The sequence below is a fragment of the Phocoena sinus genome, chromosome 6 (genome assembly GCF_008692025.1).
Source record: "Phocoena sinus isolate mPhoSin1 chromosome 6, mPhoSin1.pri, whole genome shotgun sequence".
Taxonomy (NCBI): Eukaryota; Metazoa; Chordata; class Mammalia; order Artiodactyla; family Phocoenidae; genus Phocoena; species Phocoena sinus.
In genome coordinates this window covers 11,987,565-12,004,298 of record NC_045768.1, presented here as the reverse complement: position 1 = coordinate 12,004,298, position 16,734 = coordinate 11,987,565, and the positions used below count along the sequence as shown (strand labels likewise).

At 38.1% G+C, this 16,734-nt stretch overlaps 1 protein-coding gene across 6 annotated transcripts in view; it reads right to left on the bottom strand.

Moving 5' to 3' along the window:
• STRBP (spermatid perinuclear RNA binding protein) overlaps positions 1-16,734 on the bottom strand; it is a 148,268-nt gene that overhangs the window by 18,818 nt on the left and 112,716 nt on the right. For all 6 annotated transcript variants that reach the window (XM_032634116.1, XM_032634111.1, XM_032634112.1 and 3 more), the window contains exons 11-16: positions 13,736-13,828; positions 13,146-13,345; positions 8,878-9,036; positions 5,511-5,645; positions 5,167-5,307; positions 2,170-2,293 (exon numbers count right to left, since the gene is read on the bottom strand). In XM_032634116.1, the coding sequence (XP_032490007.1) occupies positions 2,170-2,293; positions 5,167-5,307; positions 5,511-5,645; positions 8,878-9,036; positions 13,146-13,345; positions 13,736-13,828 (852 nt within the window). The remainder of the gene's footprint in view (positions 1-2,169; positions 2,294-5,166; positions 5,308-5,510; positions 5,646-8,877; positions 9,037-13,145; positions 13,346-13,735; positions 13,829-16,734) is intronic.

The window sequence follows — 16,734 nt, the reverse complement described above, 5'->3', positions numbered from 1 at the left end:
CTGGACAAAACTGGACGAGCACGTCACCAAAGGCAAGAGAGTTCACCTCAGTAACCTGCCTACTACTGTTTAATGAAAGCTGCTTCCTTTAAATAAGACATTAAATGAGGCAAAAATAAATAAATTTCCATAGAAATAGTGAGATGCACAGAAAAATGTCTTAATTTTGGACACACAAAAAATACCAAACTGTAACCACCCTCTTACACTGTCTTTCAGTGCTCCAGTGCTCTCTGTCTCCTTCAATGGTGCCACCATCCAATCTACTTCCTCCAGCATAAGATCCTGGGAGGGACCTGAAACCTCACTCTGTTTCGTTCTCCACATTCAATCCATCAATTCTGCTTCTGAAGTTCTTCCATCTGCTCACTTCTTGACCCCCATCTACTTCCCTACACCCCCTGGAGATCCCTCCACGGCCTCTAGTCTAGTCTCTGAGCTTACAAAAACCTTCTACTTTGTCTTGGCATGCCGACTTCTATCCTTACAAGCCATTCTTCATGCTACAAATAAAGTCTGAAAGTCTTATCTCCTTACTCCTCTTAGAACCCTTCAGGACGTCCCCCGTACTTAGGTGCTAAGACCAAAATCCAAACCACAGCCTCCAGGACGGGACTGAGCACCCACTTTAGCTCAAATTCCCCCCACCCCCTCCCCCTTCACCCACACACAGTGCTCTCCACACTACAGACATGTTGGCCTCCTCCTAATTCTTCAAATGAGCCAAGTTCCCTCCTACCAGCACTATAGGGTGCTGATGTGCTATTCCCTCTGTGTGAGGTGTTCTTCTGTCCCAATCTTCTCTGAGTTAACCCCTACTCATTCTTCAAAGCTCAGTTCAAGTGTCACATCTTCAGGGAAACCTTCGAGTCCCCGACAGACTAGACCAGGTTTCCTGTCACGTTCCCTCACAGCATCGTGCCCCTCTCCTTCATCACAGCAACTCAGTCAGTCGTGAGTATTCCATTAGTATGTCTCACCTTTAGACCAAACACTGCAGGAGAACAAAATCCATGTCTGCTGTGTGTCAAAGCAGGCACACAATATTTGAATAAGAGTACACATTGTTTATATGACACATCTTTGAGCTATGCCCCTACTGGGATCAACTTCTAGAGGCTTAATTCCAAAGCCACATCATCCACAGAACTTCCCAAAAAGCCTATTCTAAGTCTTTCTTAGAAAAAAAAAAAAAAAACCACAACCTAAGTGAACTTCTTAAGAGTGTTATGCAAAAAAATAATGACAGGATAAGACCCAATCTTTATGACCATTTCATCTTGATCAACAACTACTAGTGGTTTAGTTGTCAAGTTCAAAGTTCCATACTTGCAATATTACAGAAAATTTGATTTTAATGAGACAGAGGTACAGCTACTGCTAAGATGATACAAGGATCAGAACAGAAGGCAAGCAGAGGGCATCTTTTCCCATCTTCCTCAAGCCATGTGGTGAAATGGAAAGAATATAAACTTTGGAATTAGAAACACCTACATTCAAATCTTTGCTCTGCTGTTTACAAGATGTCTCACACTGAGCTAGTTGCCTTACCTCCCTAAAACTTAGTTTCCTCACCCAGAAAAATGGAAAATATTTCTACTTGAGGAAACACTGTGAAGATTAAAAACAATTAAGTGAAATCATTTATATGAAAGTATCTAGTGTATACTCAGCTCTAGATAAGTAAGTTCCCCCTTTCCTCTTTTTGTACTTCTTTAGCCCCTGATGGCTCCCCAACATAGAGTTAAAGAAATGCTAACATCGCCAGGCTTCACCCCAATCAAGTAGCTCTTACCAGCCATTTTTCTCACCTGTGATACCCAATCTGTCATCTATGTCCCCACCGAATACACTCTGCTCAGGTATCCAAACTCCCCATCTGTGGAATATCTTTGAGCTCATATCTCATTGTCAAAATATGTCCCCTCAACCAAGCGCAATACTCCTCATCTGTCACCTCCCTCCAGAAAGCCTCTAGTCACTCAGCAGATTCCAGGAGAAAACCTGTAACATTCTGTAGATTCTCTTCTTTTGAAATTCGGTGCACACCCATCCTATACCCATATTATGTTTCCAGAAACCCTGTATAACCCTGGAAAATAAAGGAGAGGCTGTTCTTGGAACTCTGGCCCAGAAAAGGAGGCAGATGTCTCACAGGGTGCACTGTACCTGGAGCTATGTAGCCAGGAGCAGCTGTGGCCCCAACAAAAGCTCCCCTTGTTAGAGTTCCTCTTCCTCTGCCCCGAACGGCTTGGACTGCTGCGGACACAGCTGTATTCACAACACCCTTTGCCTGTTAAAAATAACACATTTCATTACTGAGAGAAATAAGATCATCTCATCAACTTTGTAATGTATAACCTCTATGAGAAACTTGCGCCTGTACATGAGATTAGTCGTCTATGACCTTGAACCTTCAGTTTATAATCTGTAAAATGAAAATGACATCTTACAGAGTTGTTCTGGAGAAGAGCTGGCACACAGAAGTATGCAAATAAACTCTTCCTTTCACTTGAGGGTTACCCAGAAAGAGTTCGTTTTCTGCACACAAATTTCAGCAGTCAAATTACATCCAAAGTCATTTTAGGCCTGACTAAAGCAATTACAGACACTTGATACCTAGGTTCAAAATTTACTGAATTCTCCCCCAGTAAACAAAAAAATAGCACAACAAACCACCTGGAGTTAGCTGTGAACCTGAGTGGGGTTTAAAAAAAAAAAAAAAGGAACTAAGACAGGAAGACCAAAGGTGTGGATGCCAGTTCCTGATGTAAGTAACTGAGACCTCAGGAAGGTCATGCAATTCTGTGTGTGTGTGTGTGTGTGTGTGTGTGTGTGTGTGTGTGTGTGTGTGTGTGTGTGTGTGTGTGTGTGAGAGAGAGAGAGAGAATCACCTCTGGTCTCTTCTTACTCTAAAATGCTATGGGACTCTGGTAAAGTCACATAATCTCTATGGGAGTCTCCCCAATAATTGCAAAATGACAATTATGATACCCACTTTGTTTTCCTTACTTCAGAGTAGAAAGAGCAACTGAGAAAATAGATACAAAGCTCTGAAAAGTAGAACAGATAAGGACAAAGAATAACGGTACACAGGGCTGCTAGAACATTCTTTTCCAAAACTGAAAATTTAAGAAATAAGAAAATATCTAGTTTTAAATTACATATTATATTTACTTTTTAATATAAAGATGCTATAAAAACTCAAGCTCATAAAACTGCTAATACTCCCTGCTATAACCAAGCTGCAGGGAAGGAGGTGCAGAGCCTCAAAAGCACTGTACAATCAAGTCTACAGCATCTCAGACCGCTTAAATAGTCAGTGCATATACACATTTATCTCTCACTGAAAAAATCCTAGGATAGCCTCTGTAACTGGGTAGAAGACAGTTTCAAGGTCGAATGTATCGTGCACAGAGAACAGCCATTTTTTCCTTTTGGCTGAAAAAAATCCAACCAAAATAGACTGCTTCTTGGCTGTCAAGCACATTGAACACGTGAGTTCTATAGCTTTTAGTATGGAAAATTTCTAAAAATGAGTGAACTTCATGCGGGCATTTTTTTTTAAAAACACAGCTTAGTCAAATGTAGTCAGAAAGTAGTAGTCTGGCAGCAGCAGAGTGACTCCACACAAAGCAAGCTCATGTCTCCTAGAACCAAACCTAACTACCTAGTAAGTATCTGCACATAGCACAGGCTTTTTTAAACACTAAAATTAACTGACCCATATACAAGATGTAACGCATGAGAAAAACACACCAAAACAAACAAGGTAACAATTATCCTTCCACTAACTTAGAACATATTCTAGGAAGATTTTAGAAAAAGAAAATCCACTTATCCTCTCTCTACATGGGTACCACTGCAATTTAAACGCTTTCTTTGTATTTCATCTCAGTAAAAGTTCGTTTTCTTTGTTTATATTTTGAATTCTAGAATATAAGCAGTGTTTATTATAGTAAATACAAGAAGTTTAAATTAACACAAAACAAATTTCTCAGGTGGATATAATACACAACAGGAGCATGCCAATGGTCTTTGGAAGGAGAAGAACCAGGTTTCAGAGGGAACCCTTACCATCAATTCACTATGTTACTACAAGCGGTATCTTAATGTGTTCAAGCCTCATTTCCTCATCTATAAAATGAGAGCTATTCTAACCTCTTATAATGGACTTTGCATATGCATATTTAACACAGAATCTTAAATAATCTAAGCTTCCTTCTATTAGTCTAAACATTTTTACTTGACTTGTTCCTATCACATAATATATTCAGACATTATTTTTTTTTTTTTTTTTTTTTTGCGGTACGCGGGCCTCTCACTGTCGTGACCTCTCCCGTTCCGGAGCACAGGCTCTGGACGCGCAGGCTCAGTGGGCCCAGCCACTCTGCGGCATGTGGGATCTTCGCGGATCGGGGCACGAACCCGTGTCCCCTGCATCGGCAGGCGGACTCTCAACCATCTGCGCCATCAGGCAAGCCCTCAGACATTATTATACCAGTATTCTCCATGAGGGAGAGAATGTGTCTTATAGTTAACGTATCTCCTTTTCCCTCACAATCGTGCACATGGTATATGTCTAGAAAATATTTTTGAATACGTAAATGAATGGATAGAAGAATCTGTTATTCAAAAGCGTGCAACTAGGAGGCCATCTTTTCTTACTGCAACCCTTGTTACAATCCTGGGCCTTTAGCAGCTCTGACATTTCCAATGTCGATAATGAACAGAAGCAACAAAGGGTCAAGTTCTACTGTGACGCCCTCAAAGGAAAACCCAAAATAAATAATGCAAAAGGACAAAACTGGAAAGGAAATGGAAGAGCACCTGCAGACTCTCATGAGAGTAAGCCCCAAATACTCTTGGCAGCTTCCCTAAACTAAACAAATGCTAGTATCTCATTAAAGTCCCAACCCTCTACCTCTTCAAGAATGACCTAGATCCCCCAAATAATGCTAATAGTCTCTTTTTAATAATTTGCCTAAAAGACCACAGAACAGAGAACCACTAATCATATTTCTATTATTCATGATCAAACCCAAAGCAAGGGTTGCCAAATCCAAGAAAAAGAAGTAACTTTAGAAAAACCTGAAGTGGCACAAAGACAGGAAAGGAAATTTAATTCTGGTAATATCTTTCAAAGGTTTAATGCTTAACTCATACCTGAGGGATAATCTTCTTTTTCTTATTATTTGCTGCATTGGGTCCAGAAAACAGCTTCTCCAGGGCAGCTAAAGCTGCACTTGCCTTTGCCACTTTCTTATTTGGACCTGCACCTCTGAACTTCTGTCCATCTACTTCTACCTAAAATCAAGAACAACACTCTGCAATTACCCCGTGCAATTCCTCTACATAGTTTTAATTTAAATGTGTCACAACACAGAAAACACCAAAAGTCAAACAGTACCATGAGATTTGACTCAGTCTAAAGCTTTTTTACATATAAGCTGAGGATATCCTATGTCTTTGAGGGGAAAAATAAGGTTGGCTTGTATCTAGGTACACACCTCCATTACAAAGCGTTTGTCATGGCTTCCACCAGTCTCCGAGATGAGTTCATACTTAAGACCTCTTCTTTTTTCATTGAGCTCCATTACAGGATTTTTGCCACTTGCTGTGAGGATAGGGCCCTGAGTTCTTACCTAAAAGGAGGTTCAATCAAGTAAGATTTTAGAGTATTAGATTTCTTATTAATACAATTATACTACGTCTCCGTTGACAAAGAGGCTCAAGAATTGTACTTTAAAGCATTCAGGGGCTAGGATGCATGATCACTTCTGTATACAAATGGTAAAATATCTTTAAAGGTATAGAAATTCTACAAGCAGTAAACATCACAGTAAGTCATCTGGCCAGCCTGCCATGGAAGCAGGCTGTCTCAACAGATCAGTATTCAAGAGCAGTGTAGCCTTGCCATCACGTGGCACTCCAGGGTCTGATCTGGGGTGTTCAAGATCTAAGAACAATACTCTAAATGACTGACAATGTAGGTAGAACAGCTGAGACTCACATGACACCTGAGCATTCATTGTTTTTCATCTTTAGGATTAGGAAGAAATAACTCTCAATTTGGGAGACGGAAACAAAATGTGCCTACACATCTCTCAGTCTCTCTAAAGAGATTTAATGGCACCTAGAGTAAAAACAGTAGGCTACAGACTATGAATTCAGAAATTTAAAAATAATAAAAGCAGTCATTCTCGGCCCTCAAGGAGCTAGAGTACAGAAGGAGGGATTGATCTAATCACTGTAAAACAATGTACATTACAGAGCCCATGTATATTATGGAAACACAGTACAAGGAATCATTTTCTAGGGCAAACAGGATAGTTTTCCTGGAAGTGACATGCAAACCTGACCTTAAAAGGTAGGTACCAGACCATGAGAAGGAGGAAACGAAGGAGAAGGGCATTCTGGACAGAAGAAACAGCCATGCAAAGGCCCAAGAGAAAGAAAGACCATTTGTTTGGGAAATGGCAAGAAGTTCCATTTGGCTGTATTAAGCGAGTGAGGAGAGGAAAGCAGAACCAGATTAGAAACACTCTTGATGGAGCCAAATCATAAAGGACTTCACATGTCATGCAAATGAGCTTCGACTTTATCATGGACAATGGGGAGCCACTGAAAGACTTAAATCTGGGTAAATTCACGATTAGACTAGAAAACTGCTCTAGCAGTGGTGGAAAGAACTGACATAAGGTTAAGACTAGAGGTGAGGAAGAGAAGTAATTCACGTAAGAGTGTGAAGGCTCAAACAAAGAGAGAGGCTAGCACCAAAAATAAAACCAACCACAAAACACCACAAAACTATAATTTTAGAAAGGAAAGACCCAACGACTGAGCACTTTTTGAGGTTAGAGAGCATGTCTGTAATTCTATCCCAGCAATTGCTCAAGAAATGCTGAACAAAAATGAATTATTACATATAATAGGATTTTCATGTATGTAAACCTAATGGACAGCAAGATTCTCTTAACATACTCTACGCTGATTTAATAAGTGGTTGATGCTATAAAAGTGAAACATTGGACAATTTTTAAAGACAATTTTAATAAACATTCCTGGGTCTTTTGTAATAAACCACTTCTTGAAGAGTTTTTAATAATCTACATCTTTTTAATTTCAAGGCAAATTTCTGGAGTCCATCTTTAAAAGGTAATGAGTAACTTCTGAAACTATGGTAATCACTCCCTGCTTTCCAAATCTGAAATCACTTTATAAAAATGAGTCAAGATAAAAATATTTGCAGTTCTAATCAATTATTACTATTTTAATGAAGAATAAGAGCTTTCTCCCCTCCCCACTACTAGATTATACAGAAGCAAAGCAGAGACGGATTCACAACCAGAACCTCCACATACTCTCATAACTGCTATTAGTTTAGCCCACGCTGCTCTCTTAATTCCCTTTGAACTTAACAGTCTGTACCTCATAATTAACGTGCTCTTTTTCTCTTACTATTTACAACACTGCCAGCAAACCATCTTGGCCTGCCTGTGACAACCACTTATGAATGACTGGTCCTCTCTAAAGCCAGGTGCCATGTCTTCTATCCTCCACAGCATCACATGAGGAGTCAGGCATGGCTTCCACAGGCCTCAGCCCCATCAGTCCCCACCATACAGGCCTACCTGGTACTTCTCAAACATTTACTTTCACAACTCCAGATATTATACCTTCTATTCCTTGGCCCAGAATGCCTTCTTTCCACCTCTTCCCCACATAGCAAAATCATCATCTCAAACCAAGCTCACAGTTTACTCTCTTTGATTTTACACGTATGTACATTTCATAATCACATCCTCCTTTGAGATTATACATTATTAAATTCATTTTGCAATCACGGTGCTTATCACATTACATTGTAATTACGAGCGTATCTTTTGCCCTTCTATCCTGAGAACATCTTAAGGCTCTGGACACAATTTCCGCAGCATCTAGCAGTAAGCAGGTACTAAAAGGGGAAAAAATTATAGTCCACTAGGTCCTTGACAGATACTCATTCTTACAAATGACACTTTTTTAAATTTAATGTAAGCTCTTGCGGTTATTTAAAGCCAATTTTTCTTATGTAGAATGCAATAAGCAAGGGCCCCATGAATTCCCAAATAAGCCGTGTATACTCAGTACTTGAATTTTTGTCTCATTCTATTATCTCTGACAATACGTCATAGGTCAGGACTTGCTCAAGAGTCTGAGGAACATACTAAATCAGACGCCTTTTTTAGGGCTGGACCAACTCAATGATGACCCCACTGACCCCCATAGCTTAGCACAAATTTCGAATAATCCTAAATTTCCCCATTAGATTTTTTTTTAAGTTTGCAAACATACATGCATACACATATTCATTCATTCATTCATTCGTTTATAGCACAGCAGCTTGTGGGATCTTAGTTCCCCGACCAGGGATGGAACCGGGGCCCCCTGCAGTGGAAGCATGGGGTCCTAACCACTGGACCACCAGGGAAGTCCCTAGATCTTTTTGTTTTTCACTTTTCAGTTATTGTTGACATTCCTGATACATGATGATTGTGAAATGCTGGAAGCAACTCCCATGGCCAGCAAAGGAGAAATGCTAGTCAAATTAGGATACATCCATGTGTTGTACAGTATACAGTTATGTATACAGTGATTTTTAGAGTTAAGTGAAAAAACAAGATGTAAAACTATATGAAAATATGATTGCCTTCATAAAAAATACACATAGAAAAAAGGCTGGATATAAAGCAAAATATTAATAATGGCTGCCTCTGGAATACATACACTTGTATATGCTTTTGATTGTCTCATTTATACTTCTCCATACCTCTCAAATTTTTGACAATGAACATACATTACTTTTTTTCCAAGGAAAAAAATATATAAGTATACCTCTAAGGTACTGGAGGTTTCAGTTGTAGAATTTCCAGTATTATTGCTTGAGTTTGAAGACACTGTTTCATTTTTGCCTTCATTATCTGACTTTTCATCGGAACTCATACATTCAGTATCTGCATCAAAGCCCGTTGGGTATCCCATTGCCTGCAGCACCTGTACAAATTACATCAAGATTCAGTTTATTTAAACACCAGACACCAGAGAGAACAGATGAAATACTGAGAACAACAATTTCAAACCCACAACATTTGAAACCGTGAAACACCTTGCAGAAAGAGAAAGATGGTGCTAAATCTATAAATCCTTGGTTAGAAAAGTTTTACCTACCAGAGTGTCACCGTGGAAAATGGGGGAAACCTCCTCAGAGTAATTAGGTTTAAATAACGGAAAACAGAAATGCAAACCTGAGGCTACCCTGGGTTCATTTAATTTGGAGATGAGAGGTAGAGAAACAGAATAGCCAAGTTCAACCAGTGAGGTGAGGGGGAAAGTAAAATCGCACACTATGAAAAGTACACTAGGCTAGAAAGGAAAACACCTGATGTTCTAACTCTTTATTTCTCCTCTGGTCCTCAGTTTTCCAATTTGCAAAACAGGAAGACTGATTAATTGACCTCTAAGTTCTATGACTCAATCCAATAGGGGAAATTAGCACAGAAGGGAAATCAAGGAGTTTTCTTTACCTTGGAGCCAATATGCCTGTTAATTACAAAATTACATCTGAAGCTTTCTACTATCCATCCCTTTGGCTCTCCACTTAAAACCATAATCGAGACTTGAAAGAAAAGATTCAGTCTCTAGGTTTATTCTCTACCACTAAGTGAACCAGGAACAAGTTTAGGTTTGTATCTCCACCCCGGCCTCTCAAGGCCCGGTTACATTATGGCTTCCCCCAATGTTCACTCTTCTTATATTTCTACTCATGCCTGGCATTTCTCATCTTTTTTAAAATACAGTTTTCAGAACAGTGTGTGTGTGTGTGTGTGTGTGTGTGTGTGTGTGTGTGTGTGTGTGTGTGTGTTTTGTACACCTTTTAATATCTCCTTCCAGGTTAAACTGCTTTTTAGATGTTTGCAGAAGAATATGTGCACTAGCATTTTTATAAGCCTCTGTCAAACTGGTTGACATTGCATTGTCAGTTACTGACTTAAAAGGTCTGTACCAGAACTAGGTGCCTAAAGATCCCTATATTTGTCTTAGCTTTTGACTAATGTTTAAAGTTGCTGGAGTGTAAAAGCAACAGCATATTTCTTTATAATCCCAACTATACCCAATAGGTGTCTCAAAAAACTGTTATGGCTGCCACACAAATGAGTAGCCAAACAGTCTAGCCTTTATAAACAATGGCATTCTGTACAAAGGATTCTGCCAATATAAATAAAATATTACTCTAAACAAAAAATGGGCAGAAGTAGACTTCTGTACCTAGAGAACTTGAAATTAATTCACCCAATTCATATGGAGGACCTGACATTCTGTTGAACATTTCAAATCGTAAATAAATTCCTTATATTCATTGGGAGTAAGGCCAAGAGTACTTCTGTAACATCGTAAGTTCTAAGAGTACTCAGGTAGGACTTCGCACTAAATACACTAACATCGTTTGCCTATACCCTTGTCAATATTTATAAAGAAAACACCTTCTCCACTGCCTGAGTCCTGCAAATATGCTCTCCCTAAGAAATCGCGTCTCAGAAGGAATAGTTATCGGTCTGGAGTTAACACCAGGCTAACACAGGCTGCAAGTCAAAAGCCAAGAGTCCCAAAGAAATTTGATTTGTTTACTCCAAAAAAAACTAAAGACACAGTTTCCCAATTTAATACAGACTGTTAAAAGTCTAATGTGAATTATTTAACACCACTTCTCTCTGCCCTTTCCACACATATCAGATTCATTTATTGTTTTTGTAGCAACATATTTCAATACATTTACAAATATTTTATATAACTGATGGATAATCTCAAAGGATATTAGAAGTGTACTTGCAATACAGCACAACTAACAAAAAATTTTCAAATTATTTTTCTATGAACACATATTCTAAGATTATTAACTAACATATGCTACAGAAGTAGAAAGAAAAAAGTATGGAGTTTTTGGACCTATAGAACCAGTTTGTTTGGAATCAATATTAAGGCCATGATTCTTCCTGCAGCATGAAGAGGGGCCTATAAAATATGTCCCACCTCCTCTCATGCAAGATGCATCCTCCTATTAAGGACCATAACCCTCTATGTACTTTAGCATGCTGCACCATGCAATGTTTCTGCCCACCTTCACCATCTGACTGTTGGTAAAAAAGTATATTTTACTCTTGTCCACTAAGTTTGAACCCTGTTTTATCTCTGATTATAATTAACACTTGTTTCTGCAAGGTTAGCAAAATGATGACAATTGATGAAGTTCTATAATGGGCACATGGATGTGTACTGCATTATTTTACTTCGTGTTTGAAAATTCTCATAATAAAAAGTTAAAAAAACATATATTAAGGCCAAAAAAATGGGTATACCAAAGAAAAGTGAGTTTCAAATGCCTGGCAAACAAATCAAGCCTAATAAACACATCAATTGAGCTGAAAAATCACAAAATGATTCTTGGAAACAAGGTGACTGGAAAATCCAGGGTAACCATGCCTGTTTTCTCCTGGAGAGGGGTTGAGACTGAGAAAGTTGATACCCTCAAAGACAAGGGGCCAAGAGTGGAAACATGCAGCACACCCTACCCCATGGCTCTCCACTCAGGAGAAAGTCATACTCGTGGCTTCCGCACAGTAGAGAGCTGATGGCTCCGGAACCTCTGCAGAGGGGCTTTACCCCTTGTCCCCTTCAGCCGATCTTTCCCCCACAATGATTAAGATTCTTTTCATGGAATATGGCTGGTTATGTCCTTAAAGGTGTCCTTTGTGAGGGACAGTCAGGAAAAAGGACTAGAGGAGGAAAGGGAAGACTGGCCACTAATCTTCATCATTTTAGGGTACGTGCTGCTAGGCAGCCACACTCCTCCTTCTGTTCTTATGTCATAGACAGTGAATTGATATTGATATTTCAAAAGCTTTCTGGGTCAGATGCTAGAGAACTTAGATCCAAATTTGTGACTCATTCTCAGCATACTTTACAGCTAAGTTATTAAACTGTATTTTTAGCCTTATTCCTAAATTCACTTTTTCCCTCATTCTTAGTTTTCTTTTTCTGCCTCATTTTAAACTCATACTATTTCAACATACTTAAAAAGTACCCCTTTTGTAAACAACATAACATATTGTTCTATAATTTTACACCTTAGCTATTATTTTTCTGCATTGTGCTTATTACTACCTGACAAATAATTGACCCATTTGTATATCACGCTGTCTTTCTCCCCATTCTATCCTCACTAGAATGCAAGCTCCAGGAGGGCAAGGACTTTATTTTGATCACTGCTGTATCCTTAGCATCTAGGATAATGTTTGCATCTACATTAATAATACTTGCAAACTGGAATGACTATGAAAACAGACCAATTACATCTTATGTCATACTGTAACATAACAGAACTTTTCTTTAGTGAAAAGTGATCTTCCATCTACTTGATCTTTGACATTTTCGCATTTGTGTGCAAGAGGTCAAATGCAGTCATGGAGAGATTCCAATATTTAAGAATTTTCTATAAACCTATATGCATAATTGACTGGTTCAATCGTGGACCTTATTCTCTATGGAAATATTCTGAAATACAGAAAAGGCACCACATGCAAAAAAAAAACACATTAAATTTATTTATGACAGAAAAAATCTGCAAACAGCAAAATATCCAATGATAGGGGAATGTTTAAACAAACAATAGTACATCTATATCATGTTAATCATACAGCCATTTAAAATTATTTATGAAGATTTTAATAACATAGAAAAACACTGATGACATGTGAAATGAAAAAAAAAATCAGAGCATAAAACTACATATACACTGTGAGCTCAACCTAAAACAAAGAAACAGAAAAGGACTGGAAGTATATACTATATACAAATATTAATGAACTGCCTCAGAGATAAGCAACCAACAGTTTTTATTCTTTTACTTTTTTGTGTTTTGCAAATTTTATATGATCAACACATTTTATAACCAAAAAAAGAACAGTTTTGTGATCCAGAGGTGACAAAAGACTGTATGTCACTGTCATTAAAATCTTGAAAAATTCTGTTAATTTACTATAGATAAACAAGCACCTTATTTACCACATAAAATAACAAAGCACTGTTGAGTAAAAGAAATACTGTACCTTCACTGCTACGTGAAGTTTTGCTGTTTTCTTGGATGGTCCTGAGGCTTCATATGTTGTACCATCCACATCTACAGACATTGTGAAGACTGGGGCATGGACAGGGCCAGACTGAGATAAGAGCTTATATTGAAGCCCAGGCCTGATCTGATTTAGCCTCATTAGTGCATTCATAAGGTCTATTGCTTTGCTATCCAGAACTGTAAGAGAAAGAGGAATAAGATCAGATTAAAGCAAAACCATTTTGCTTTAATCTATGTTTCTGTAGGTTCCTAGTGACCACTATAAATTCAGATTTTAAAAAAGAATTTCAAAACGCACATATAAATTAACTTCACTTCGTAAGCAATTCTAAAACTACTGCTTAAATAATTACGGTAACATCATTGTAAAAGTAATATGCATTACCATAGCTATACATTCATTTTAGTTTGTCAGTATATTTTAAGCAAATGATGCTTGGAAACAAAAGTTATTCAATCAGTTTGTTAAAACTCCAAATCAATCAAATCAATCACTTTTTAATTTTTATTTTCCTGAGACATAAATCCTTTCTAGTTAACATCTATAAGAATAACGATTTTACACACTTTTCCTTAAGTTTCGTTTCATCTTCTTATTGGGATCTTTATCATCCCCTAATCCGTCTTCAAATGGCCTCTTCAGAGCTGAAGACCCAGCACCTAAACAATTACAAGAGATTCATTATCAGTCAAAACAATGATTCTACTTACTCTACCAAATGTACCTAATATGTTCAGGAAGGAAAAATCTTAGGAATCACAAGGACCATAAGACCCTTTCACTGATAAATTAAATATTTATAATCTTGTAATAGCAAAAAGGTTTAAGTGAATCTTTATGAAACAATATTATCCCTTTTTATAAATATTTATTTTCCCATTTATTCACATATACACATACAAATATCTATGCATAATATTCACATCTGTATATGCATAAACAGAAAAAAGTCTGGAAAGAGATGTATCAAAATGTTAAAGGTGGTTATCTGTGGCAGTAAGATTTATTTTCACTTATGTCTCTTCAAATATTTCTATAAGTTCACATTTATTATACTATTAATTTTTAAAGTCCACATGTTAAATATTATGCTTACGGAAATCTGATTATTTCTCATACTATGACATATTCTTCTGTCTGCCTGTTCGAATTTCTATTCAAGATTTTATTTACAGTTCATCTTCCCCATGAAGTTTTCTTCAGTTTCCCTCTCATCTCAACTTTTTAGAAGAGTTTCTATGGTATCAGAAATATAAAGTGTCATACGTAGCCTTGTGTCATTGCCTATTTCATATACAGAGACCTTGTGTTTCCTTAGTGTTCCATGAAGGTCAAAGATATTTTCTCCTTGTCTGTATCTTATAAACTATCTAACATAAGACTCAGAAACAACATAATGGGTATGGAACAAAAACTAACTGAACTAATATTACTCAATTTCTTAGATAAAGCAGCTAGTTAATAATGCCATCAAGACATAAGGCAGGAGCTTTGCTATCCAAGATAAAAACAATCAGAGAAAAGCTCATCAACCTGTCCAAGTACTACTTTAAAGAACTCTGTGTTTTCAACGTAGAAGTCAGTTGTTGGGTTTTTCCTAAAGGAAAGTTATGCTCAAAAGATTCATGCCATAAGATTTCCAGATACTTCTTAGTGAAACCTTGTAATAACACTGAGATTAACTACATATTCTCTGATCATCAAGATTTATTGTCCCTTGGGGTAAACACTGACTTCAGCATTTGCTTGAGTCAATACTTACCACTCAGGTCAATCAATCTTGATGTGCTCTCTTCAACAGAAGGCAATATCTGCTTATATCTGCTTAGTAGTGTATTTCATTTGCATTACATAAAACTGTGGGTTTGCCAGTCTCCCAGAATGCAGTCTTTAAGAGATAAAGTTAAAAAGGAACAACATCTATTCAATCACTCTCCCACTCATTAAGTTACATTAAAAGCTGCTCCCTGATTGCCTGGAATTCACCAGCTGGCTTAGACGTATGGATCTATTCTCTAAATCCTCCAGCTACATGAATAGAGCTGCATGGATTAAGCTTCATTCTACCATCCCTGCCCTTGGACAAGGGCTGTAAAATCTGGAGCTAATCATAATAGTAATGGGGGGGAGCGGCGGGGTGGGGGGGGATGGGCTTGTGTTACAAAAAGCAAGTTGTTTTCAACATCTACAGTATCTAGAAATAAGAAGTGACCATTTCAGAGGCAACAATTTTTAAAAACAATAGGTGAAGGCTTACCATATGCCTGGCACTGTTCTTAATACCTTATATGAATTAATTTATTTAAGCCTCACAAGCACCCTATGAAGCCTGTCCTTTCATCATCCTCATTACAATTTTATTCATGTATTCATCCAGCAACAAATATTAACAGTTTTTCTATGTTCAGGACAATTTTAGGTGCTGGACAGCTAACAGAGAACAAAACAACGTCCCTGTTCTTAAAGAGTTTGCATCTGGTGGTGGAGACTAAGCCCAACATGTCATATGGTCCCGAGCACAATGGAGAAAAATAAGAGGCTTAAGGAGGAGGATGTGTTGCTATTTTTTTTACATGTGATGCCCGTCAGAAAGGTATCACTTATAGATAAGGTAGCTTTCTGATGAAGATCTAACGAAAGTAAAAGAGTAAGCTATGCAGCTATGTGGGGAAAGAGCCCCAGGAAGAGAGAACATCAAGTACAAAGGTCTTAAGGCAGGAACATGCTAAGAAACAGCATACAGGCCTGAGTGGTTGGAGTGCACGACGAGGACGGGACAGGAGAAGATGAGCAGCAGCAGGAGCTCTCAACCTTAGCTGCCACTAAGTCACCAGAGGAGCTCCTGCAAAATACACAAGTTCCACTTCTAGTACGAGAAGGTAAGTCAACTGAAATAGATGAGAGCAACCAGAAAAGATGGACCAAATGTCTGTTCCTGGGCAACAAAGAATTATAGAGTCAAGATCCGAGAGACAAAGGAAACCCTGCTCTGGGGGCCACACTTCCCCTGGGGGTATCTTCCACATCCAGAAGAAGCCACTAAGAACTGAACAGAGCACCTCAGGCACCCCAGGTCTCAGGGGTCAAAAACTGGACTTTACGGACCTCCAAAAGGGGAAGGCCTGGTGAATTCCCCACGCTGTGGGTTGGGTCTCTGCAATGCCACATGCTAGAAGTAAATGAAGTAGAAATAGTCTGGATCTCAGAAGGACTGAAGCCCACCTTCAAATCACCTTAATCCCTGATTGCATTAATATGATCCAGATTGCCAATTCCACTAGTCATCTCCCAGAAACAAATATAAATCCTCCCTGGAGCACTATATCATTACTCTAAGCTTTAATTCCCTCCAAAATTTTTAAATTTAAGTCTCCATCACTCAAAACAAAAACAAAACACAGGTACATGAGAAGACAAGATACTGTGATCAAAAATCACGAGAAGCAGCAGAAAACAGAAACAGATCCCAAAGAGACCCAGATGATGAAGCATTCTTTCAGAAACAAACTTTATTAAAAAGAATGATTAGGATGCTCAAAATGAAAATAAAAAATCAAGAAGAATT